This window comes from Sturnus vulgaris, chromosome Z (assembly GCF_052056855.1).
Source record: "Sturnus vulgaris isolate bStuVul1 chromosome Z, bStuVul1.hap1, whole genome shotgun sequence".
Lineage (NCBI taxonomy): Eukaryota > Metazoa > Chordata > Aves > Passeriformes > Sturnidae > Sturnus > Sturnus vulgaris.
Genome location: NC_142283.1, coordinates 54,452,591 through 54,478,104, shown reverse-complemented (window position 1 = coordinate 54,478,104; position 25,514 = coordinate 54,452,591). Strand labels below are relative to the sequence as shown.

General features: G+C 42.0%; 1 protein-coding gene and 1 long non-coding RNA gene across 7 annotated transcripts in view; one reads left to right on the top strand and one right to left on the bottom strand.

Annotated features, from left to right (window-relative positions):
• Positions 1–13,306, bottom strand: part of LOC106856114 (uncharacterized) — a 115,897-nt gene extending 102,591 nt beyond the window's left edge. Inside the window, exons 1-2 of one of the 5 annotated variants that reach the window (XR_015799364.1) lie at positions 12,956–13,306; positions 1,088–2,337 (exon numbers count right to left, since the gene is read on the bottom strand). This is a non-coding gene — a long non-coding RNA (uncharacterized LOC106856114). The other 4 variants (XR_015799363.1, XR_015799366.1, XR_015799365.1 and 1 more) reach the window with 4 other exon arrangements.
• A 122-nt stretch (positions 13,307–13,428) lies between these two features.
• Positions 13,429–25,514, top strand: part of SMARCA2 (SWI/SNF related BAF chromatin remodeling complex subunit ATPase 2) — a 114,380-nt gene continuing 102,294 nt past the window's right edge. The window contains exons 1-2 of one of the 2 annotated variants that reach the window (XM_014881000.2): positions 13,429–13,585; positions 24,234–24,494. In XM_014881000.2, coding sequence (XP_014736486.1) covers positions 24,270–24,494 — 225 coding nt within the window. In that variant the 5' untranslated portion in view covers positions 13,429–13,585; positions 24,234–24,269. Of the gene's footprint in view, positions 13,586–14,936; positions 15,066–24,233; positions 24,495–25,514 lie in introns of those variants that run through there. The other variant, XM_088156229.1, reaches the window with a different exon arrangement.

Sequence of the window (25,514 nt, the reverse complement as noted above, 5' to 3'; positions counted from 1 at the left end):
GGGATCTGAACAGGAGTATCAATGCAGTCTACTCAGTTTACCTTCCAGTGCACTTTAATGCCACTTTCTTTAAGACAAGGTACAAAAAAAACACTGAAGGCAGTATTTGTCAGGACAAGAAAATATGGTAGCTATGTGCAGCATACTTCCATAATGTCTTGGCAGCAATTCACTTGCTGTTATCTGAGTTAAAAGAAATTCCAAAGGGGGACAAACCCACATCACATGTGTACTTTCAGAAACAAAGTAGGAAAGGTTCCATCTATGACATTTCAAGTCCCATCTGCATGAACATCTTTGCCAATTCTTGAAACTAGTGCTTTGATTTTCCAGAGGGCCTCTGGCAAAGACTGGCCATTAAATAAAAACTTCAAGGTAATTGCAGACCTCCATTCCTAAACTGATGTCAGGTTGTATGGTCTATACATGGCTTGTGGTAACTATCACAACCACAGTCCTTTTAACAACAAATTTCTACTCACTAGTGTCTACTAATAGCCAGGCTGTTTCTTGAGTAAAATTACACAACAATGTAATCCTTGAAATCAATAAGCTATGCCTAGAAAAAACACACTTTCATACTGACTGAAACTTGAGCTCTCTGAAGGTGGATTGCCTTAACCCTCAATTCAGCCTCTCCACAATTATAGCAGCATTAACGCACTTGTTTCTTAAATTGGTATAACACTCCTTTAACCATAACAATAAATAATAGCGTACATGAGCCATGGTAGCACGATAAAAATGTTATTTGTTTACAATCTCTACTAAGTCTTCTTTATCCCCAAGATCATCCTCTAACCAACAACAATCATAATTGCTTCTGTGTGAAGTTGCTTATACAGAGCGTTCCAAGTATGCCTATCAGATGAAACACAGCATAGAAGTTAGTTTTGAAGTTATATGCCAGCTACCAGAAAAACCTGCAGCAGCCGTGAGGAGGCAAAACAACTGTCTCAGTCAAAAGTGCTTCCCACTGACTGCCAGGAACCTCCATTTCACATTCCTTGGCCTGAATTTTTCCCCATAAATTAGTTTTAACTTGGTTTGTTTCTCATTCCCATTATGACTTTTCTCTTATTCTTACCTTGTCTTGTGCTTCATCAGCTCCTCTCTCATGTAAGAAAAAAGCCATTTTTCTTCTAGGCAGACCGTGCATTCCAGCTAGGAACAAAGATGCAAGTAATCAAGTTTCACATCTATTTAAAGGCAGATTTATAAAAACAATTAAAAAACAAACAAAAACAGGGACAAAATGCCCACAAAACAAATAAAAAAACCCCATCCACTCTAACCCACAGGGACTAGGTAAAGGAAAGAGAATGGGTATGTAAAAGGAGCAGTATTTTGGGAGGGATCCTTTATTCTTCAAAATGGCCAAAATTTTGCATGTTTAATGGGCGATGTACAGGAAGCAAGGAACAACAATGGATACATCAATGATGCTGATAATGGAGCCTCATCTCTAGATTTGCCAGAGTAATACGGTTTCACATCCTAGCAATGTTACTCTCTGTGGACGCTGACTATGTAGTAGTGAAACCCACAGTCTCCAGTGTACTTCGGTTGTTTTTCGACACCACAAGTTTTTGATAAGTGGGCTGGAATGACACCTTGCTGCTATCACCGTTACTCAGGCATATAGTCCAACTCCTTTATTTAAAAATTCTATGCTGTGACAAACACAGGTTTTGAAGTTCAATTTCCCAGGCAACAAGACTAGCTTAGCCAATCTGTTTCTAAGTGGACAATTTCTGTTTAACTTTTGGGATAGTTTCTGAATTCAACATGCTGCTAGTGCATTTAGGGTTAACCTTCCAGTTTGGATCTGCTCTGTACAAGGATTTGTGCCACACCTTTGCTCTCAGGGGTTGTTCTGGAAGGTCCTCCTTTTGTGCAGTGGCCTCAGAAACAGACATGCCTATGCAATCTCTATTTAGATTACTCTGAATATAGCTATTTCCTAGGTTCTAAAATGCAGCCTGTTCAGAGTCTAACAAATGAAAAAAGAATAGCTTTTGGCCCAGGCAAAGTAGGAAGCAACTTAGAAGAGCAGACTACCTACTCTATTTGGGATAAGACAGCAATATTCAGTTGTTTCAGCAACCTACACAACCTGAAAAGTCGGTTTCATTTTCTACTTGCATAACTTTGGCTTCTGAGGAAAGAGCTGGAGGGATGCTAGGCAGCAGCAGAAGCAAGCAGGATTAACCAAGTGTTTTTTCTTCTCCTGGTTGTCCTATGCCATGGCAGAAGTAGCAAGCTTAGTCTCTTGCAAGTCCTCCTGAACAGGCAGAGCAACAGCTGACTATAGTGGGAATGATCTGGGAAGAATTGCTGAAAAGAGGAGAGAGACATAACTCATAATTTCTTCGAAACAATTTTCCTGTTTCAAGAACCATTATCACCTCTTCCACAAACAAGACAAATTATGATAATAAATTCCAATTAATTAACAATAATGCCCCTAATAATTTTCTAATGACAAAAAATAGCGTGCTCTTTTTACAGTGGTGCAGGATAATGAATGTGTTGCAAGAGATTTCCCTGTGTTTCATACCTGCTTCAGTCCTTACACAACTGCATCTCCAACAAAACTCTTGCTAGCTTGGGGGTTATTTTGTTATTATATCCCTTACATCTAGGGGTATATTAGTTTATTTTTTGTAACTGATTATATTTGTTTCCTTGTCCCTGGGGCCTTCTTACATAGCACTTCAGTACTGGTTTCCAGTTAACTTTTAACTGTCACTTTATTTGGTCACTGGGGGATGGTTGTCTTATTACTCTTCTCAGCCTGCTTGTATCTACCCACTCACAAATTTGTTTTCTTCCTTGTTAACTATTATTAATGCATACAGTCTTAGCAGAGGTTCAGTAGTTCACCAGCAGAATGCAGGTTCTCTGCATTTTTTGAAAGACTCCTGAGAAAGTTTAATACAATTACGCATCAGTGCTGCTTACCAGTCAGTACACCATACATATTAACACTCATGAACCTAAATATCAACGTACACTCACACCCAGGCATACCACACTGACAGCCTGCTTTGCTTGATAATTTGTTCACAGTACTGGGCCTGGTGAAAAGGAAGATAGCAGTCAGGGGCAAAAGGTGCACAGCCATTATCCTTAATTTAATTGTTAGTACACAATATTGCATGAAGGCAATAGTGAGGCAGAGGAATGCACCCTTGACACACTTGGAAAAATCCATTTGCCCTGATAAACAGGAAGTAAATACAATGGGCCAATAAATAATAAAATTGACAAAATTGTAAGTCTTATGGACAACATAATAACAATAATATATCAACCTAGTTTCATCACCCAGAATATTAATGTCAAGCCCTTTGTAGATAAGGACTGTATGTTTACCTAGCTCATTGGCTTCCCTGGAGTGGAACCACTGCTTTCCAAAGTTTCTAATCAGAGATGGCCCATTTAAATGCATCCCTTTACATTTACTGAAATTAGCAAGTGCACTAGAGTTAAACCCCTATTAGGCAAACACCTCTCCAGTACAAATCCACAGTTGCATTATGGCTTATTTTCCTTGATACTTCAATCTTTTATCCTGAAAAAATGAACTCTGAGGTATTAAACTTATAAACTTTCTTCCAGATACTAGTATGTTAAGATTTAGTTGCCTCTTTCTCCTCATTGTCTAAGATTAACACTCTACAAGTACTTTTATGTCATCTAAGACACTTTATAACACCTCTACAACTAGGTAGGTAACAAGTGATGACAACTCTTTGCCAGATTCCCACTTTCTGCTGCAGGATTAACCTGACAGTTGTTTTGCTCTATTTTGTTATTGCTCTGAGCAAATCAATCTATACAAATTTTATAGTGGAAAAAGTCTTCATTAATTTTGCAGAAAAGTCCCAGGTATTTTCAGTAAGTTGTCAATTTTCGGAAATTCAGAATAGCTGGTTAAGTTCATGTGTTTTACACACTCTAGAGGAAATGAAAGGAGGAAAACAATTTCTGCTTCATGACAGTTGATAACAAAAATATTTGAAAGCCATTGATAGGTTCTCTGTAACAGGCTTCTAACTCATCTATCTTCTTATCAGAAATGGGTTATTTTAACATCGTTCAAAAGTAGTATCCAATTTTGCTCCTTCAGTTACAAAAAACATTAAAAAATAATGATTAAAACCCTACTAACAGTCTTTCATTAAAATAGAATTGTGATTATTCTCTATTTTAGGAAAAGAATTGTAAACCATGAGGCTGGATACATCTACATTTGAGGCAGTTAGAGGCTTTCCAACTGATAAAGGCTTTACAAAATCCTAAAACAAAAAAAAAAAACAACAAAAACAAAAACAGAAAAAAAAAAAAAAAAAAAAAATCATTAGTCAGGTGGACCAGAACACAATGTTTTGATTGTGATGAGTCTCACATGTACATTATACTCCACCTGAGTATTAAGGAGTGCAGCAGTTAGACATTATACTGTTAAGACACACAGACCATTCTGCCTTCTGCCAGCCAGGACAATGCAGTGTCCCATCATGTAAAGTCTCTTCAGCAAGTTACATTTTCTCTTCATGGAGAGTGCAGGGTAACTTTGTGAAGTTGGCAGTGACAGAGTCTCCATATATCTAGACACCTACAAACCCCCAGAGCAAAAAATCATTGCATGGTTTTGGCTTAAGAAGCAGCAGCATGCCCACACCTCATCTATCGCAGGTTAAACTAGAACAGCACCATCAAACTTAGTCCTGGTAGTTTTATCTCCACAAACATTTAAGAATCTAATAGGCCAATTCCAGGAACATGTTTTATGATCTATGGGAGAGAAAGCCTACGCAAGTGATAGTGTCCTATTAAAATATTTAATTTCAAACTACTAAAATTTCTGTCAGAGCTGTAATGAGAGGAACACTACGAGCCTAGTAGAACCTTGAAGAGTTTAGTAACTTTTCATAGCAAAGCTGGTGAGAATCATCTGTGCTGAGCCTCACAATTTCATCTACTGACAGACTTTTTTCTGCATTTATACCTAGGTTTCTGAAAGTACAAAGATTTTCCAAGTTATAAGGACAGTATTTAGTTACAGCTGTTCTGAGAACTTTCTTCGCCAGAGGCGATCTCCTAGCTGTCCCAGCTAATTTACCATTTGTTGCACAAGACAAACTGGACAGTAAGTATCATCATCACTATCCTACCCAGAGCTGTCAAGCACATGATTGCAAGTTAACTCAAGTACGTAACACACCTAGATTAAAACATCACATATTAAAACAATCCTGTAACTGTTGTTAAGTTTAACACGTACAGGTCACTGAACAAGACAGCAAAGGCCAAACAGCCTCTAGCTGTCAGACAGCAGGCAAAGTTGCTGCAACAACAAATACAAAACTCTTGCAAGCTAAGTAGCAGAATTTATATGCAATAAAGTAGGAAACACGTAAAATGGCTGAACAACTCATTGGGATTTCTAAAAGGAACGCACATAGCTTCTTAACACAGAAATGTTTCCAGCTAAGCTAGACTATGTGAACTTAAATTTTTTTCACAGTTATTAATCCCTTGTATGATATCCTGTTTATGACTGGATGATTTTTTTTTCTGGAATCACCTGCTTTTTTGGATTAGAAGTTGCCTTCAACTATCGCATTTCTTGTGAACAATGAAGTTCTCTGTAACATGTCAAAAATACAGCCTGAAGCAAAATTACTTTGCCAAAATGCAATAGGTTGGCTCATATCATAGAATCATAGAATGGCCTGGGTTGAAATGAGCCTTAAAAATTATCTAGTTCCTACTTCTGCCATGGGTAGCATCACCTTTGACTAGACCAGGTTGCTTAGAGTTCCATCCAAACTCACAATGAGCAGCGCTTCCAGGGATGGAAAATCTACAGCTACTGTGGGCAACCTGTCCTAATGCCTCACTATCTAATTTAAACCTCCTGTCTTTCAGTTAGAAACCATACCCCCTTATCCTGTCACCACAGCCCTTGTAAAAACTCTCTCTACACCTTTCTTGAGACTCCCTTCAGGTACTGGAAGACTGCAATGAGGTCATTTCAAAGCCTTCTCTTCTCCAAGCTGAACAAACCCAATTCTCTCAGCCCTCCCTAACAGGAGAGGTGCTCCATCCCTCTGATCATCTTGGTGGCCTCCTCTGGACAGCTCCAACAGTTCCATGTCCTTCCTGTGCTGGGAGCCCAGAGCTGGATGCAGCCCTGCACGTGGGGTCTCAGCAGAGCAGAGGAGGAGGGCTTCTCCCTGCTGGCCACACTGCTTTGCATACAGTCCAGGACACGTTTGGCTTCCTGGGCTATGAGTGCACATTCCTGGGTCATGTCCAGCACACCGAATTTACCTCACCAACCAAAATTAACCTGACTTATCTGAATTTCTGTGTTAAAAGTGGTAATATGAATTGTTGTGTCAGCAGATCACTAGAAGAAATTACTAATCTAAACAATTGCAGAAAGCTGACATCTTCTTTTTCCATTAGCATTACTGAATGGCCTGTCCTGTACACCATCCCATGATGAAGGATTCATTTTGGCTTCAAGATCAGTTGTTCAAAGCTAAACAGAAGCAAATTATTCTTATATCCTAACCAGACTATGAACACTAAATTAGAAAAAGTCTGCATATTGACAAGACCAGCTGAAAACAAAACCCCACATCTTAAATTGCATACCTTCCTTCTTGAGTAGCAGTTATTTCATGTTCATGCACCTGATTTAGTAAGGAAGAAGCATAAATAGAAAATGAAAATATCTCCAGAGCCCTACTTACCTACAGCAGTTAGCAATGAGCTCATAGGGGAGCACAGACAGAACACCCTTAAGGCTTTATCTTATCATTACTCTGCAAGCTGAGAAGCAGAGAGATGGCTCCAATTTATCCAGGTGTTTGATAACCTCTAGAAAAGCTTACTCATCCCAGATCTGCTATTTGTCTTTGGTACTTCTGATCAAATCGTGTAACTGAGCAGATAGCAGTCACTCACCTGGGAAAACTCTCTTAGGGTACACAACAAAATTGCCCTTACACACTGCGAACTTATTTAACAAAATACTGGAACAATTGTCTCTTAGTAGACCATTTCCCTCCCCATCTTACTGTTATTTTCCCATATCATCATGCTCACCGGGGTGATTTTTAATATGACGTTTTTGAGATAAGAAAGCTAATGAGACATTTCAGAACTTGTCTCAAACGTTATACGTTTAGGTAGGAGAGAATCTTAAAATATTCTGCTACTTCATAGAGTGCACTGATTTACAGAATTTACCAGTATGTTCTAATTATATTCAGTTATTATATTCTGTGAAAACAGCATGACTGAGGAGTTGCAAACATATTCTACCGCTTGTATACTAAAAAAAAAAAAAAATTGATATAACCTTTGCCTTGCTTGTGGATACACAATCTTGTAATCTGAAAACTAAGCACATGCAAAACAGGAAACAGGGCCCACAAAAATACTGTGGAAACAAAACAAAACAATCCCTACATTTTCTCTTCAGAGAATGAGAATTAGAGTTTCTTTTTCTGTCTGTGCCATTTAATTTTTTTTCCTGGTCGCCAAGACAAGAATATCCCCTTTTATTTGATGAAGTATGACAAAAACCACATACTTAGGGAGGATGAAAGTCATGTTAACAGCAGTTAGAAAATTTTTGCCAAATTCAGCTTAGAGTCCACTGTCTTCAACATGCTTGCATCTGGGCAAAACTAAAGTCTGTAGTTCAAGAAGACAATAAAGTAGTCATAATTAGTTCTCAAACATTGTTTAAATGGTGAGCAGCAGTCTATAAAAATGAGTATTTTTTACTAAGTGTAATTCCACCTTTTAGTCACTGTGTGTAACACTCACATAAACAGCACTGATGAAGGAAAAAAATTCTGGAAGAAAACATACAGCAAATAAAAAAAAGAGGTAACTGTAAAAAAGGAATGAGAAAAGTACAAAGATAAACACTTGAGAGGAAAAAAAAAAAAAGAGGAACACAAATTTGATTGGAGGAAAGAAAAGTGGAGAAAAAACCCAAGTTATTGGAAATGCTGCTAATCGAACAGTCGTAAGATTTTCCTGGTGCATAGCTGTGATTTACACAGAATTTTCAGGGCAAGTCATGCTTTTCAAAGGCCCACAATATTCATTGCCTAAACAGATTTCCTTTCTAACCTAACAGCATATTCCAAATTAGAACATACATTACATGTATGTAATATACGTCGTCCTTTGAATAGCACCTTGACTCTTATTTGAAGAAAAAGCCCATTGTTATCCATACTTGTTTTTCAGTTGGACTAAACTGAATCACCATAACCTTTTTAATCATATAGCAAAGGAATTATTTTTCCCAATTTAGTACATTCAAAATTCTACAGTGGTAGTTTTCTTCACGTATTCTGACACTGCCCTGTAATAAGCACGATTCTAAAAAGGAACACCAGGGAAAGTTAATAATGATAGATTTTACCTGTGTGTTGTACTTAAGAGGCAAACCCACAGAATGTTTAAAGATAGATAAATTCACATTTGACACAGGAGCACTATAAACCACAGGAAAAACAGCGAAATGGATTCTCTAAGAAATCAGGCTTCAGTTCAGAATTCTGGGCTTGCTCCACTGAACTAAACAGGCCAGGAAGAGCCAGAACTAGAAAACAAGTCATCTTACTACAGGCACACAAGAAGATAACGGGATGCCAGAATGACAACAGGTCAACATCCCAGAATGAATGCTTAATAACTGAGGACACTTCAGAATACCAGAGAAATCTATTCTGGGCATGGTTATCTTCAATAGTGTTTTGAATTTTTTCACTAATGAGTATGTTTACAAAATCTGCAGCTGACACAAAGCTAGTGGGAGTTAGTGTGTACCACAGAAGAGAGGATTGGAACTGAAATGGATGTTGAGAAATTGCAGAGGCTAAGAAACTATTAAGATAAAATTTAAAAACATCAATGTAGAGTGTTATTCTTGTAAAAAAATACACACAGAACTGGGACTATTTGCTTGGGAAGTACAATGGCAGCCTGAAAAGAACAAAGGGAGAAAGAGATAGCACCGTGTGCTTCTCCTCTCCTGTAAAATATGACATCAAATCAAACTCTAGAACTTTAGAGACTACAGAACAACAGATCCTTGCCCAAGCAGGATCCCCTAGGGCATAGTAATCAGAATTTCGTCTAGACTGCTTCTGAGTACTTCAGGGAGACTTCACAACGACTCTGGGCAGCCTGCTCTAATGCTCAATTAGGAGATAATTTCTTCCTCATGTTCAGGTAGATGTTTCTATGTTCCAGTTTCTGCCCATTACTGAGCATTACTATGAAGAAGTTGGCTCCCTTGTGACCACCTGCCAGATATTTATACATATTGATGTGATATTCTTTCAGTCTTCTCTTCTCCAGACTGAATAGGCCCTGTCCCTCAGCCTTTTTGCATAACTGGGATGCTCCTGCCCCCATCTGTGTTGCCCTCCGCTGGACACGCTCCAGGAGCTACATGCCTCTTGTCCTGAGAAGCCCAGTGCTGGACACATGAATTTCAGGCAGTTCCCTTCTGCCCACCTCTTCAACCTGTTGAAGTCGTTCTGAAGGGTTGCACAGCTATCTGGGGCATCAGCCACTCCTTCCAGCTTTGTGTTGTCAATGAACTTGCTGAGGAGGCATCTGCCCCTTCATCCAAGTCACTGATGAACAAATTACTGGACCAGCACTGAACCCTTGGGGACATCAATAGAGACAGGCCTCCAACGAGACCCTGTGCCACTGATTACAACTCACAGGGATCTGCCCTTCAAGCTCAGGAAATATGGGCTGGATGAATGCACTATGAGGTTGCAGTGAGAACTGGCACCTCACTGTCCATTCATCCAGCCCACATTTCCTGAGCATGCCTGCAAAAATAACACCAGAAGCAGAGTCAAAAGCCTTGCTCTAAGTCCAGGTAAACATTCACTTATCTTCCCTCTCAGCACCCCAGGTAGCTGTCTCAGCATAGAGGGCAATCAAGTTGGCTGGGCATGCTGACTACTCTTCATCATCTTTGTGTCTACCACATTTGTGGAGGTGACCTCCAGGATGAATATGAGACCAATTGGACTGTAGCTCCCTAGGATCTCCTTCTTGCCCCCTTTGAAGACCAGGGTGGCACTTGCTTTCCTCCAGTATTGTGGCACCTCTCCTGACTGCCATGACCTTTCAAAGATCCGAAAAGTGCCTAGCAATCATGTCTGCTACTTCCTTCAGCACTCATAGGTGTGAAGAAACCCATCAGAGCCCATGGAATTGTGGATGGCAAGTTCACTTCTTTATGATTTCCCTGGACATGTGAAACAACATTTTTCTCCTGTTTTGGTTTTTATGTAGAAGCCTGAGCATAAAGCCATCTTCTTGGAATGTTATAGTTTTAGCCCTTTTTCACTGGCCACTCAAGATAAAGCAGCTGGATTCTGTTAAGAACTAGAAGGAATACTAAAAAATAGTATTTTCTGCTATTTCTGTTGCACTGAGTGCAATTGTTTCTGGCAGGCAATTGGTAGCAAACACAGAAATAGCACCACTAACTGTTACAGTAGGGGCTTTAAGGGGTAATGGTGAGATTGCTGTGAACATCTGCAACTCCCTGATGGTAATGACCTCCTTTTGGTAGAAGTGTCCCTGCAAAAATACTACTGATACATCACTTTCTAAACAGACTTATTATATTGGTATCATTCTTCACATAAACAAGCTTTAGTTCCACAACAACGTATCTAGCTAGTCAAAGACATACCTCTTTCTGTAGTGGTACCTTACCCAGTTTGAAAATTTTACATGCTGTATTACCTTCAATGGTTGCATCCAAACAATTATTTCAAGTTAAGGGCCCACATGTTTTCTTCCTTTTGCTATGTTAGATAAATTAATAGGGGGAAACAATTTTATCCTATAGCATGTGATTATTCATCATGTTTACATATTTGTTATGCACAAAACTTCAGCTACTTAGGTTTCATAAAGGAAAGCCTTACTGACCCTTCTAATTAAGGTTTTCATATCAGGTGAACATGCCTCCCTTGACAAAAAAATCCCATGTTTCCCATCCTCTCAGTATAGATTACAATGAGATTCAATCATACTTCATCAAAACATAAAAAGAAAAAGCCTTCAGACTGACACTAGCAACAGACATGTTCACGCTCTCAGAAAATGAAATCAGCTGCTGCAACCTTCCCAAAATAATCATTAACTAAATATAGCTGCATCTATTCTAGAGTCAAGAGAACTTTTTTCTTTTGCCTAAAAGATTAACTTATTTCTTTTTCATCTCTGTATGCTTTCAAGAATGGCGTGACCTGGTTTAGAACGGTTTGAGTGTTGTTGAATCCAGCAAACAGTTGTGCTCTCTTGAAAGAAAGCTTCCCCTCCATTACTTAATGTTTGTTTTCTCTTCTACAGAGAGAAAAGGCAAACAGTCCTCAGATTTACGCTGGGGGATGGAGGAGGAAAAACAAACCACAAACGCAAATGACTGCTAATGAGAGTTTCAGTATTAAGGAAAAAAAAAAAAAAATCTCTTTACTCATTTCATTTCCATTAGCATAATTTTCCAAGAACGTTAACTACATTCTTTTATCTCTTCGACACCAGTTTGCAGCTTAAGACAAAGCTAAAACCGAAAGTGTAAATTACAAGTGGATCAAAAGATTTACATAATGACACAAGTTATTTTATATATTAAGATTTGAATGATTTATTTTTGTTCCCAAGTAAATATTTTTCACTGACAATGGTGAACTTAAAATATAGTCTTTTAAACCTATTTTATTACTATTTAGTGTTGTCCAGTTAGCACTGATTCTTACACACTTTTGGCATTTTGGTAATTTACATAAAAAATAAGATCAAGCTAACGATTAAGCTGGAAAACTATAGGGACAGTAGTAATTAGCATTGTATTGCCATCATCGTAAATTGGTGATTTGAACAACAAAAAGAGCTCCAAGCTAAACACCATGTAAACAATACCGGTCACTTTAAGATCACAAGGTACATTTGGTGCTTCCAGCACTGCTTCAGGTCTTTAACTACTCCACCTGACCACAGCAGGGGAACTTCACGTAAACTTGTGCCTCTGTGCTAGCTACTGATTTTACTTAGGTGCCTACGAACATTCTTACTCCACAGTACAAAGTGAAATTTTACTTTCAGAATGGTAAATACCGCCCATGTGACATAGTCTTAAAAGAATGTAGCCACATGTATGGTAGTCTGGCTTTATTTTTTTTCTCTCTACAACAGGCATTCAAGAAAAAAAAAAAACAAACCCTCAGACAGGCGGGCCCATTATTTTAATGAAGTACTTACTCGCCTGTTACATGAACAGCTTTTACAAAAAGCATGAGAACTCTGCAGCCCCTGCAAACCAGGTAAACCACCTAAAAGCATTAAAAATTAAAGAAACCCAAACAAACACAAAAAACAAAACAAAACAAAAACCCCTAAACAACAGAAAAACCCACCCGAAAACCGGCACCAGCATACGGAACTGGAAATCGTACTTCCAAACCAACTTTCAAAAACCTACTCAAGCGGAAGAAAGCAAGACAGAACAAACAAAACTGCACTATTTCCCCTCCCAATCCCGCAGAAACAAGAGCACCGCCGCAGTTCTTCACCCGGGCTCGGTCTATCGGCCGATGCCTCAGCAGCCGCCCCGGCCCTGCACCGCCAGGCGCTGCGGGCAGCCTCGGCACCGCCGCCGGAGCCCGCCTGACAGGCCGGCTCCGCCGGAATGCTCGCAGCAGCCTACTCCTGTCCACGACAGCACCCTCTGCTACCGGAGAGAGGGGACGGCTCTAAGTTTTCACCCCCACGTTTTGCCTTTTTTTTTTTTTTTTTTTTTTTTTTTTTTTTTTTTTTAAAGGGAGGCAGACACCCGCCCTGGGCACACACGCACACAACACACACTCACTCGCAACAGCCAGACACAGCTGATCCCCGGCCCGTCAGGCTGGCTCCTCCCCGCCCGTCCAGCGGGGCAGAGGTACGGCGCAGTTCCAGCACCTTCTTCACCTCTTCCCCAAACTACTCCCGCGAGTGCCGCCCGCGCAGGGAAAGAAGTCCTGCCCCTCACTCCTCGCCGCAGAGGCAAGCTGGGAGGGAGGGGCGCAGCAGCGCGGCGGCGGCACCCGATGGAAGCACAAGCTGCCGCCGCTTCACGGCCAGCGCGGGAGCGCAGCCCTCGCCCCGCGCACGGGGCCGCGGAGCGCAGCGCACCCCGCCCCGCGCGCGCCTGCACACCTCCGCCCCCCCCCCCGGCCTCCTGGATGAGTGACAGCTCCCCGGGCCAATAGAACCGCCATTTCTACGCAACGGGGCGGGCACTCCTTTCCCGGCGGACCAATGGCAACAACGCTGCCTGAGCAGTGGCGTCCGCGAAGGGGGGGCCGGAGGAGGGGCAGGAGTTTAGGAAGAGGAGGGAATGGCTGTCATCAATGAAGTCATGTTCGTAATCTAGTCCCTCGCTCCGGTTCTGGACTCGGGTGACTCACTGAGGGGGGAGAGGAGCGACAGTCAGCACCGTGCTCCGCCCGGGCGGAAGGTAAATACAACTTGCAACTCGGTCCAACCCCACCAGCTCCCCGTGCCCGGCACCGTCCTTTATTGTCAGCGGCTGTGCCGGCTCGCACCGTGCCCACCTTCCCTCTCTCCATCGCTCCCTTCTCCGCGCACGGCCCCGCCGGTCCCAGCCGCCGCCGTGCCACCTGCTTCTTCTCCCCACCTTCCCCGGCGCCCGGCCCTCCCGAATATTTATATCCCCCAGTGAGTGGAGAGAAGAAAGTTTTGATCCGGTATTATTCTGGAATAATCACGATGCGGATCTCCGGAGTGGGAGCGACAGAACCTCCACGGAGGCGCCGGTGGCTGACTCGTGAGTCAGCGGCACTCTCGGTCTTGCCGCCCAGCGAGCGTGTCACGGGCTGCGGGCGAAGCGGCTACGGGAGAAAAAGATCCTTGGGGAGCGACAGCCCACACAGACGGGCTGTGGGCGGCTCCGCCGCTGCTGCCGGGGGTCGCGGGGTGAAGTTCAGGCTGTCCGGAGGCAGCAGAGCGCGGTGCGGTGGGGCTGTTTCTCCGCCGTGGCACACGCTGGCGCATACCCAGCCGAGCAAGGGGAAGTGGGGAGGCATCGGGAGGGAGGAACATGGTGCAGGGGGGAGCGGTCTCGCCTGCGAGGAGAGTAGCGGCATTCCCCGGGCAGAGCCAGGGAGGCCATGATCCGGATCATCTCGCTGCCTGCCTGTCACAAACACTGCACACACCGGGGAGGGGGAAGAAGCGGGGCTGGGACTTAAGCCCAACAGGGCTGCAGCTCCTGTTGCTTTTCGGTCTCTTGTTTTTAAGTGTGCAGTCACTCCTGCTGTAAAGGTGTCGCGTTTTACTTCCCAAAATAGCTTGCGTGTCGTCGTACTCCTCCCGTTTTCCCTGCAGAAATTCTCCCCCCTCCTCCTCCCCACCTCCAAGCAGAGTAGCACAAAACATGCGCTTACAATTTTGGAATCGCCTGCCGAGCAAAAAAGCGTTTTATTTCCGGTGTGCGCGGAAATTTATTTTTTTTTAACCCGGCCGGGCGGGAGCGAGGATGCACGCGCGCGCGGATGCTCAGGTAGCTGCTGCTCGCCTGCTCCTATGTCGGGAGAGGGGACGGCGGTGTTTGGCACCTGGAAAAGTTCTGTGCCCAGCCGGAGGCGGGGGTGGGCGTCAGAGCGCTGCCGCAGCCAGCTGTCGGGCGGGGCCGGAGGGCAGCGGAGCCCGTCCCCGGGCCGCTGCGGGGCAGAGGCGGGAGGCGGCGGCGGGGGGAGGATAGGAGGGTGGGTGGCCTTTGTCGTCCCTCCGCCTGTGCAAGCGGCGGCGGATCAGGAAGTCACCGCCGCCACACACAGGCGCACAGACATGTTTGGTCGGCGTGACATGGTGGCGGAGGGAAGGGGAGGCGGGGAGACGGGCCCAGCCCAGCCCTGAGGCATGACCCGGCTGGTCGCCCGGCCGCCCGCCTGCCTGCCTGCCTGCCTGCGGCCGAGGTACGGGGCCGTGCGCGGGCAGCGCCGTCAGCAGCGCACCCGCTGCTTTATGGAGGGGCGGGGGCAAGCGGCAGTGGGGCCGCATTTCCAGGCAGGGACGTTTTACAGCCTGTCGGCCGGGGAGAAAACTTTCCAGAAAGGCTGGAGGGGGAAAACAGGGCCGTGCTGGTTGTGCGCGCCCGCCCCGGCGCCTTGGCGGGGGAGGCGGCGGGCGGCCCGGCGCCGAGGCCTGCGTGCCGCCCGTCCTGCAGGGCCCGAGCGCCCGAGGGCAGAGAGCGGTGCCGCCGCGGAGGGAGGCAGGGAGGGAAGGAGGGAGCGGCCGCCCGTGCTCCGCTGCCCCCCGGGGCTCCCGGGTCGCGGGTCCTCCGCCGCGGCTCTTCCTTGTGTCTGCGGTGCGTGCAGAAATGGAGTTTATTATGTTGTCTCCTCCCCTCTTAAATTTATAATGGTGGAACTACAAACTGCGCACGGCTGGAAAAGTTACAGCTCTTCTAAACTCGATCTGAAGTTACAGTTTAACGATTTGCTTGGGTTGTTTTGTGTTTTGTTTTTTGTTTTTCTTTTTCCCTGAGCGTGCGTAAAGTAAAGCGTCAAGTAAAGGGAGTGTAAAAGTGTCTGCAGATTACATACATCGTACCGAATTTGTTTTTTCTTGGTATCTGCTTCTTATGTTTGATATTCAGACTTGCCAAACTTTACGTTAACGCTGTTCTGAATATTTATATGAGTATGAATATGCAAATAAATTACCAGCTGAAGTATTGAAGATAAAAAGTTGTTGTTGGTGGTTTTTCGGTTTTTTGTTTGGTCGGGTTTTTTACGGCTTTTAAGTATTCTGCATGCTTTCAATGAAGAATTGATCTGGGATTTTGTGACACTGCGTTGTCCCGTTTGCATTCTCTCATGTTTTCCTTTAACTTTCTGAAGTGTTAAGTGGTTTTAACAATCCCTAAGACCCAAACGATAAACACTGTCCCAGAATTTAATTCCTTTGGTAGTATACTAGTTACTTGTTCGGGGTGGGGCAGTCTCCTCTGTGGAAGTTACTATTGTTGTGCAAATACGGGCACACTTTCTCTTTGGGAACCTAATTGCCCTATTACTGTCTCTGACTTTGTTTCTTTTGTCCTTTTGTGATTATAAGGAAAAAAAGTAGTGTGCCAGAAGGATAGGCTCGCCTCAAGGCAGTTTTTATATATATATAATCAGTAATAGAAAGCAAAAGACTGCAAAAAGACTGCATGGATAGTAAGCTTTTAAAATTTAGAGTGGATCATACAGCACATGTGGACTTGCCAGAGGTGAGGCTAAATATTAATTAAAAATATTATTTTTCTCACGAGTTATGTCTCAGCTTTAAGACTAGTATTTCTGTGGTGTTGCATGGAACATGTGCCAGAAGAGTGTGTTCAAAGCAGCCTTAGATCTTTTCTTTTGTTCATTTCTGAAGCAGTCTACGAACGTTTCTTGTCAAGTTTAAAAAGTGCTTTCACCAACACCTGAGGCTTGAAAATTGACAAGAGAAGAAGTCCTTCAGCTGGCAAACTTATATTACGTACATTCGTGACAAAGGTGTGTTTGAAATTGCTATCTCCGGATGTATTTTTCTCAGTTTTTGTTGGACTTTTGAAGCTAAGGTCAGAATGTGCACAGTAGTGACTTTAAAAATGTGTGCGCTTTACCTCTGTTTTTTGTCGTCCTGATGAGTAATGTTGCTGTGAACTACAAGTTCCTTCCTTTCAGAAGGAAACTTCTCATTCTTTGTATGATTTAGAACATTTTTGCAAATTGCTCATCAAAACGTCTATTACATTTATGTGCATGCAAACATAGTTCTCCATGTGTAATAGGTGTCTTCTGGACCTCCAATACTTTTGGACTTAAGATTAGGTTTAGGGGTTTTTTTGATTCTCTAGTGGAATAGTAAGCACAATATTATGGCATAAAGATCCCTTGTCATAAAGTTGACATTTGAGAAAATCTTTAACTGGCATTAGAGAAAAGATGTTATTTCCAAGATAAAATGAAGAAGAGTGAATAAGGGAAGGAAATAAACCTTTCTTAAATACAGCTTTGATAGTTCGTAAATACAGTAGAATAAGAAAACTAACTCTGAAAATTGTTTTCTTTGTTGCTTACACATGTAAAGTCATTACTTACTAGGCATGAACGTTTTCCTCTTTGTCTTCAATTGGCAGAGAATATTTCCTATTTATCACTTCAGAGTTTGAGCAACCAGGTGGATCATTTAGTGGTGGTACATTGGAGAAAATGTTAAAAATAAGTCTGGTTTTACAGAAAATATATGGTTTTTATAGATATTTTCATTGATATTGGTAGTAACTTGTATTTAAAACAATCTTCTCCCTTCTTCCTCCTCTTCTTCCCTGTTTTAAGTAAAGCCAAGGCCTGTCAGTGCATTCCTTTCCTTCTGCCTGTGGGTCCCATGGCTTTTTATTTAGAATCTAATGAGAAGACAATGTTCAATAACTGTGATTAATACCTGTAGTAAAGTTCACAGTATGAAAACTTAATCCATGACTATTCAGCATCATCCTGTATCAGTTTCTTTGCCTGAAATTTACGGTGGAATCTACATGTGTAGCAAACGTGGGATTGATCTTGGACATTGTCTGATGGCAATTAAACTTTTGACTGCAACTATCTGCTCTTCAGTTTTCCTGAAGGCTCCTGTCTTCTGCAGCAAAGCATCAGAAAGGATCATATGTCTGTCCTGTAGTGTCTTCACAGTAGGCTGGCAGCATAGCTTAGCCTAACTTGTGTGCACTCTGATTTGTAATTATGCCTTTTGACAGTCTGGAGTACTTTCAACTCCCAGCTGTTAACAAGTCATTTTTTGCTGCTGATGTTAGTTTTTCCTGAGAGGGTAGGCTGTTAGAGCAGTTGAAAAAAGTTGAACTTTGTGTAAAGCTGAAACATCTATGCAGTAGGCGTAAGAATTTCTACAAGAATATTTCAAGGTGATGAGTACTTACTATCATCCTGGAGTAAATTATCTCTTATACTACATGACTGCACAATGAAGTTTCTGGTGTAAGCATTCCACCTGTTTTGCGAGCTCTGCAGGGATGCCTGCAACGGTTTCTGGTAGAGAGCTAGACAAGCGGCAGGAGTAGTGTTGCTGAGGTTTTTTTCTTCTGGCCTAGGTGTCTGGTAAAGTAATTAAGGTTCAGCGTTTCTGGTTCTGTGGTTTATATTTTAAACTACAGATTCCCTTGCAGGTTTTCAAGTTACACTGGCATATATGAGTCTGCAAAGGCTGAATCTCAGCTGTTGGCATATTTGGCTTCTCTTTCATGAACTAATGACTCTGGTATATGTTAGTTGAAGATTTGAGTCTTCTCACTGATTTTTTGTTGTTTCATGTAAACCTATTTATTGACTGAGCTGTCATTTAATCAAATGACAATAGTTAAATAGTTAAATCATGATAAAAGGTAATGAAGAGTGTCCTATGAAGTTGTACAATACAAAACACTGCTTTGCTTCTAAGTATCAGAAGTTATTTTGTGATGATGAACTATCATTACTAATCAGGTCTTCTACTTTAAGCATATCAGATTATGCAAGTAATACAAATCACTGACAGTATAATTTTATGTTTTCTGTGGTAATATAATGAAGATACACTATAGGCTAAAGGAGTTATCACAGGTTTACAGTTTATCTTTTCAAAGCCACCTGTGAATCATGACTGCAGTTGGAAATGTGTGGGGAGAAGTAGATTGTGACTATTTCTATTGTGAAGACAAGGTTACAGTCAGCTTTGCAGTATCTGTGTGGCTGTTGAGTGGGTCCAGATTTCATCAGCTCTAAGCAGTATAGTTTCTTTACTTTCCACTCTATATCCAAGGCAGAAAATGTGGCCAAAACATCCTGGCTGAGGTTCAGTTTAGGTTGAGAGGAAAGACAGAAGTTATACTGGATGGTGAAGGGAACTAGCTAGGAGAATTATAAATACTTACTCCTCCATCTGTTCTTAGACTTGATGTATGCCCTGTCAAAGCAGTCTGTAATCCCTGGATCTTTTTGGGTGTACAGCTGGTCTTGAATTCCAAAGTAATGCAAATGTTTTTTTACCTGTTGTGTTTTTGTTTGGAATCTGTTAATACTTCCTCATGCGAAAAAAAATCCCTGCCTTTGTTACCTTTGGATTTGTAGCAGATTTATAGCAAAATGTGTGTAATAGAAACGTTAAACTGATGGAGACAGTGTACAGTGAATTAGTTACATCTACAAAACTTTCTAGGTGTATGTAAAATGATAATGGGGAAACATTCATGTTTAGAGAATGTTACTTCAAATTGTTTACAGTGCAGATATTCACTGTCCTAAACCTTTTGATCTAGAAATAGTTGAGCAGAGGTCCTAAGTCTCTGTTAATCTTTGGCTCTTGGTTTTGTGGCTCTTCATTGTGTTTGGATCTGGCTGAAGTTACTCTGACATACAATAGATGCCTTTTTAATTTCCATATCTTAGCTCTGGTTGTGTCCAGCAGAGGTGGAGAAATTCTGTGAGACCTCAAGAAGAAGCATGGTGTTCACCATAACTAATTCAGTTGCCAGTAGTTCATCTGGGGCTGTTCACAAAAGAGAATTGGTCATGTTGATGTAAATAGATCTGAGAGGTGGTATGGGATTATAGTTCAAGGAAAAAAACCATCCTATTTGAAGTTATGTGAATAATACTATTCCAGTTAGTGTTTCAAGGAAATTGTAAGATTGGACACTTGAAAAACATTTACACAACGTGTAATGTGTTCAAGAATTAGGGTCAAGAGTCTTATCGTTTGGAACAGTAAGATGGTATTTTTTTTTAAATTTTATTATATTCTTGTAATTTGTTAGAAACATTTCCTTTTTTTTTTTACCTCTCCTTCACCCTTGCTTTTTAATTCTGCCAGGCACTGCTCATTAAAAAGCAGTCCAGAGAAATAGGTCAGCACTGGCTTTTGGCAAGGAATTGGCTTCATACAGCTTTTTTCATTGCAGGCACCAGAATTCAGTCAAGATAATACCAATACTATCTGCATGGAACTTGGCCACAGTTGGACCTGTTGTATTTTTGTAGATTTTTGCTTTGACTTTAATGAGACTCATAAGGGCCTAAATCAATCTAGCTTTTACTGAATTTTACTGCGAGTAGGGTGTCTAATTTCTGTGGGGGATTTTTAATGCAATCTCAGACTTTATAAATAAAAACTAAGCTATTTTTGAAACATGTTAAACTATAAACTTTTTAACAGATCAGTTCTGAGAGGAGGTACTTAACTGGGGAGGGCTATACTGTGTTCTGGTTTAGGTCAATTGCATTTTTTAAAATCTTGTGGACTACTGTTGCCAGAGAAAATTGCTTTGTCTCTTTATTTCCATGACTGTTTTTGGACAGGATTTATTAGTTGCATTTAAGTAGTATTTTCAAACACTTTGTTCCCTATTATAAATTTCATAGGTTACTTTTTTTTTTCTTATTCTTTGACATACAAAATGTCTGAATACAAGTCTAAGACAATTCCCAGTTATGTGAGATGGGGTGAGTGTATCTTCGCTCAGAGGAAAGGGATGAAGGGACTTGGTCTGGTGTAAGTGATACAGACATTCATCTCTGTTTTTCATAGTTTGGGCACTTGCTATCTTACCCAAAAGAATTTTAAATTTTTCAAATTTGCATATAGGATATGTTTAGTGTATTTGTGAAGGCAGTGTAACTAATGGACCTGAAACTGGAGCTAATTTTTATGAGAACTGTGAGTTAAATTTGAAATAGGATGAATTGGTGAATAGAGGGGAAGATTTTAATACACATATTAATGCATGGGTATAGGTAGATGTCTTTTGTGAAATAAGGTATTTTAGGACACTGTATACTGATAGCACTTTTGTAATTTATTGTGTTATTGTTCTGTATACATTCTTCTGAATAGTGGTTGTGGTGCTAGGTATCTGCTTTGTTAAATGGATTGAATTTTGCTTATAATGCACATAGCAACTCAGCTGTGAGAGTGTCAGTCTTTGATTTTGCAATTTAATGGTTGAACTATTTGTTGTGTGGAAGTGTATGTTGTCCTTCATATAAAACAAAGGCCTCTTAGATGAAGCTATGGTGTTTGCAGTTGTGAACATTTGATAACTTAATTCCTTTTGTGGTCATGTTGTGGGGTTGTACAGGACTAATTGGTGACTATACAGTTTTGAACTGAGAAGCTTCATAGGCATCTCTGTGTTTTACCTTGCAAGGAAACAGGATCCCAAAGTATCAAGTCATAGAATCATAGAATATCCTGAACTGGAAGTCACCCAAAAGGATCATTGAGTCCAACTCCTGTCACTCCACAGGACATCAGAAGAACCACACTATGCACCAGAGAGCTCTGTCAGGCTTGGTGGCATGACCACTTCCCTGGGGAGCCAATTCCAGTGCCCAACAACCCTCTGGGTTAAGAACCTTCTCCTGATATCCAACCTAAAACTCTCATGACAGAGCTTCAGGTTATTCCCTTAGGTCCAGTCACTGGTCCCCCACAGGGAAGAGATACAGTGATAGTGTCTTTCCCTTCTCTTTACCTCATGAGGAAGTTTGAAGACTGCAATGAGGTCTTCCCTCAGTCTTATCTTCTCTAGACTGAACAAGCCAAATTACCTTAGCTGCTTCTTGGTGCTTCTGGTTTGGGCCTTCCACCATCTTTGTGGCCTTCCTTTGGACACTCTCTACCAGCTTAATATCTTTCTTACAGGGTGGCACCCAGAACTGTCCCCAGCACTCCAGGTGAGGCTGCCCCAGCTCAGAGCAGAGCGGGACAGTCCCCTCCCGTACCTGGCTGGTGATGCTGTGCCTGGTGGCCCCAGGGCACAGATGGCCCTCCTGGCTGCCAGGGCACTGTTGACCAACGTTTGACCTTCCCTTGACCAGGAGCTCCAGGTCCCTTTCTGTGACAGAGCTTTCCAGTATCTCATTCCCCAGTCTGTCTGTACGTCCAGAGTTGCCCCATCCCAGGTGCAGAATTTGGCATTTGTCTTTGTTAAACTTCATATGGTTGATGATTGTCCAGTCTTCCAATTTTTCTAAGTTTCTCTGTAGGGTCTCTTTGCCTTTGAGTGAGTCAACAGCTCCTCTCACTTTTGTGTCATCTGCAAACTTAGTATCCTTTCCAGTCCTTCATTCAGTTCTTTTGAGAAGGGAAGCCAGCAACTTGCACTTCCAGCCCAGAAAGCCAGCTGTTGTGTATCCTGTGTTGCATCAAAAGAAATGTGGCCCACAGAGTGAGGGAGGTGGTTCTTCCCCTCTACTCTTCTCTCATGAGACCCTACCTGGAGTGCTGTGTCTAGATGTGGGGTTCTCAGCACAAGTAAGACTTGTTGGAGTGGGTCCAGAAGATGGCCTTGAAGTTGAAGAGCGTTAGATAGAGCACCTCTCCTGTGAAGAAAACCCCTGCTCTGTCAGCCTTTCAGCATGGATAAGAGGATATTTCAGGGAGACCCCATTGTGGCCTTTGACTACCTGAAGCGGCCTTATAAAAATGGGGGAGAGGGACTTTTTGTATGGGCACACAGTGGTGGGACAAGGAGCAGTGGTTTTATACTTAGGAAGGTATATTTAGATTAGTTGTTAGGAAGAAGTTCTTTGTGGTGGGGTGGTGAACCATAGGCACAGGTTCCCCCATCCCAGAAGGGCCTTTGTCTTTGTCACCTCATCAGTTGACTGTCCTGCCCATTCCATGGTTTTACTTCTTGTAAATGGCACCAGTCCTATTTGTCATCTTCAAGTTTTCAAGAAGAAGAGTGTTCTGCCTAGCGTGGCCAGTGACCAGCTTCCAGTGATTGTGTTCAGGAGACCTTTGCCTTACAGCTTGGTACGGTTCTGAGTCTAACTGCATCTTTTCTTCAGTTTGAGGTTTGAGACTTCTGAGGCTCTTTGAGAATAGCCTGTCAATCTCTCGTTCATTCTCACAAGTACTGCACAAGCTATTCACTTCACCCATGGCTCCTTAACTGGCAACAGCTCACTTAAAATAACACATCTGTGAGGAGTGATGGTCAGCCCCAGCCTTAGGGAGAGGCATTAGGCACTCCTGGGAGCCTGAGTCCTGAAGAGCTGTATCTACCATTGCATAGTCTAGCTGGCTGGAGGCTTCTGACGTGGCTGATGCAGTGACTTCAGGGGAAATGAGCTCTGTAGTGTGTCAAAACCATACCTGAGGGAGTATACGATTATGGACATAAGATTATGCCCTTCTTCTCCAACTGCTGGGTCTGTTCACTGCCTCTGTTGGCTGCTCACAAATGGCAGCTCCCAGTTGCCAGTGTGCCCTGGTCAAGTTCACTAAGACCCCATTTGAGAGAGTGGGAGCAGCCCCCATCCTTGCTGGCTACACTCACTCTCAATCAGCTGCTCTAGAGCAAGCTGCTGGTTCCAGGTGGGTGTCACCACTCTCCTGTGATTCCCCTGGCTCCAGGCCTGCTTGCTGCAGTCCCTGGTTCCACACTAGAGCTGTTTGCCTTAGCAAGGGATGTTTGAGGGCAGTTAGGCTGTGTTCCAACCTGTCACTGTCATTACTGGCTCCGCCCGTGCCCAGTCAGTCACTCCAGGGCAGGCTAGTCGCTCCATATATGTCTCAGTGCTCTTGGGTTAATGAAAAAAATCCTTTTAATTCTTGTTTCACTGTATTACCATGAATTTTACAAGTACAAATTTCGGGCTAGTCACAGCTCTTTAGGGAAAGTTTAATATGTAGAGATGCCCAGCTCTCTTTCCTGCTTTTAGTACTACTATGCTGTGCTTGGCCCACATGACACATCTGGTGATAGCAACTCAGTTCAACTGTTGTTTCTGATAGATGTTTCTCATAGCACACCAGCTGCTTTGTTCTGTGAGTACCATACAAATGTCCAGAAATAGATGGAATTATCAGAGTCCTTATCTTTCTAGTGAGCTTTTAAAAGGATGATCAAACTAACAGGCAACATTAAGGATTGTGTAAACATTTTCTGCTGTTGACAGCTTACGTGTGTATTTATATATGTTTGTGTATGTGTGTGTGTGTGTGTGTGTGTAACAACTGCCAGTAGATTTTATTAAATTTTTTCCATGCCCCTAATGTCACATAGAAATTGTGGTTTTGTTTTTGTTTTGTTTTGTTTTTGTTATTAGAGCTATTCTGCTAATTGAAAAGGAGACAGAAAATAGATGTCCACGCCTACAGACCCTGGCGCCATGCCTCATCCTGGTCCTTCTCCTGGGCCAGGACCTTCACCTGGACCGATTCTGGGACCTAGTCCAGGACCAGGGCCGTCTCCTGGCTCCGTTCACAGCATCATGGGGCCAAGTCCTGGTCCGCCCAGTGTCTCACATCCAATGCCGACAATGGGGCCTACAGATTATCCACAAGAAGGCATACATCAAATGCATAAGGTAATAGTTTATTACAAGTGAACCTTTTTTCCCTAGAGTTTCTCCACTGTTGAAAAGAGCTACTTAAACTATGTTTAGACCTGCTTAACCCCTCTTACACATCACCTGCAAAACTTCAACTACACTCTTACTTTCTTTATTAGTAAAGATTATTTGTGTATCAGATTAAACACAGCTTCCTTATTCTTAGTAGACTACTTTGAAGTATAGTTAGTAATTTGGAAATGTTCATTTGTAAACTGCATTTTTCAGTAAGATAGATGCTATTAGGGAGAAAAAAATGAACAATAGTGTTAAAACTTTAAGGCACACCATTTTAACCATTTTTTTTCTGGTTTTGATTCTTCTTGTCTGTTTCAACGTAGCATGTGCTTTTTTTCTGGGGTGGTTTTTAATTTTGCATGAAATTGTTCTTTCTCTTAAAAAAAAAAAGCAAACTTAATCTGCCTTAAAGGATATGTATTACTAATTTGTTTACTCTTCCATATTGATAATGTGGTTGAAAAACGTGGCTTTCAAGTTACTTTATAAGGACTCTGTCTTACAAAGGAATATAAAACTATGTCATGTAGAACATGTCAATAATTGCACTTCAGTGGTTATTGTTGTACACTTAAAATTGTATGTATGCTTAGACTATCAGTTATGTTTTTTGCTTTGAGGAAATACTTGCCTGTGTGGAAATTCCTTTGTGAGAACAGTCTCTTTATGTATTGTCATTTTTGTTTGGTTGTATACCAGAGATTTAGAACGCAGAATAATTTTGGTTGCACTGATTCTACTCAGAAATATGTAGTAGCAGCTTACAGAGCCAAGATCCTGAAAATGTTTTGGCAGCTATTGTTGATTCCAGTTGGAATTGTTATATGCACATAAAGAAAAAATGACAATAAAAAACTCTTTTAAAGTAATAGAAACATGTTTTAATTTTCCTCTTGAAATCACATCCTCATTTTGACACTCTCACGTATGGATCAGTTTCATTCATTAAAACAATATCTTGTCAGTAGGGACATGACA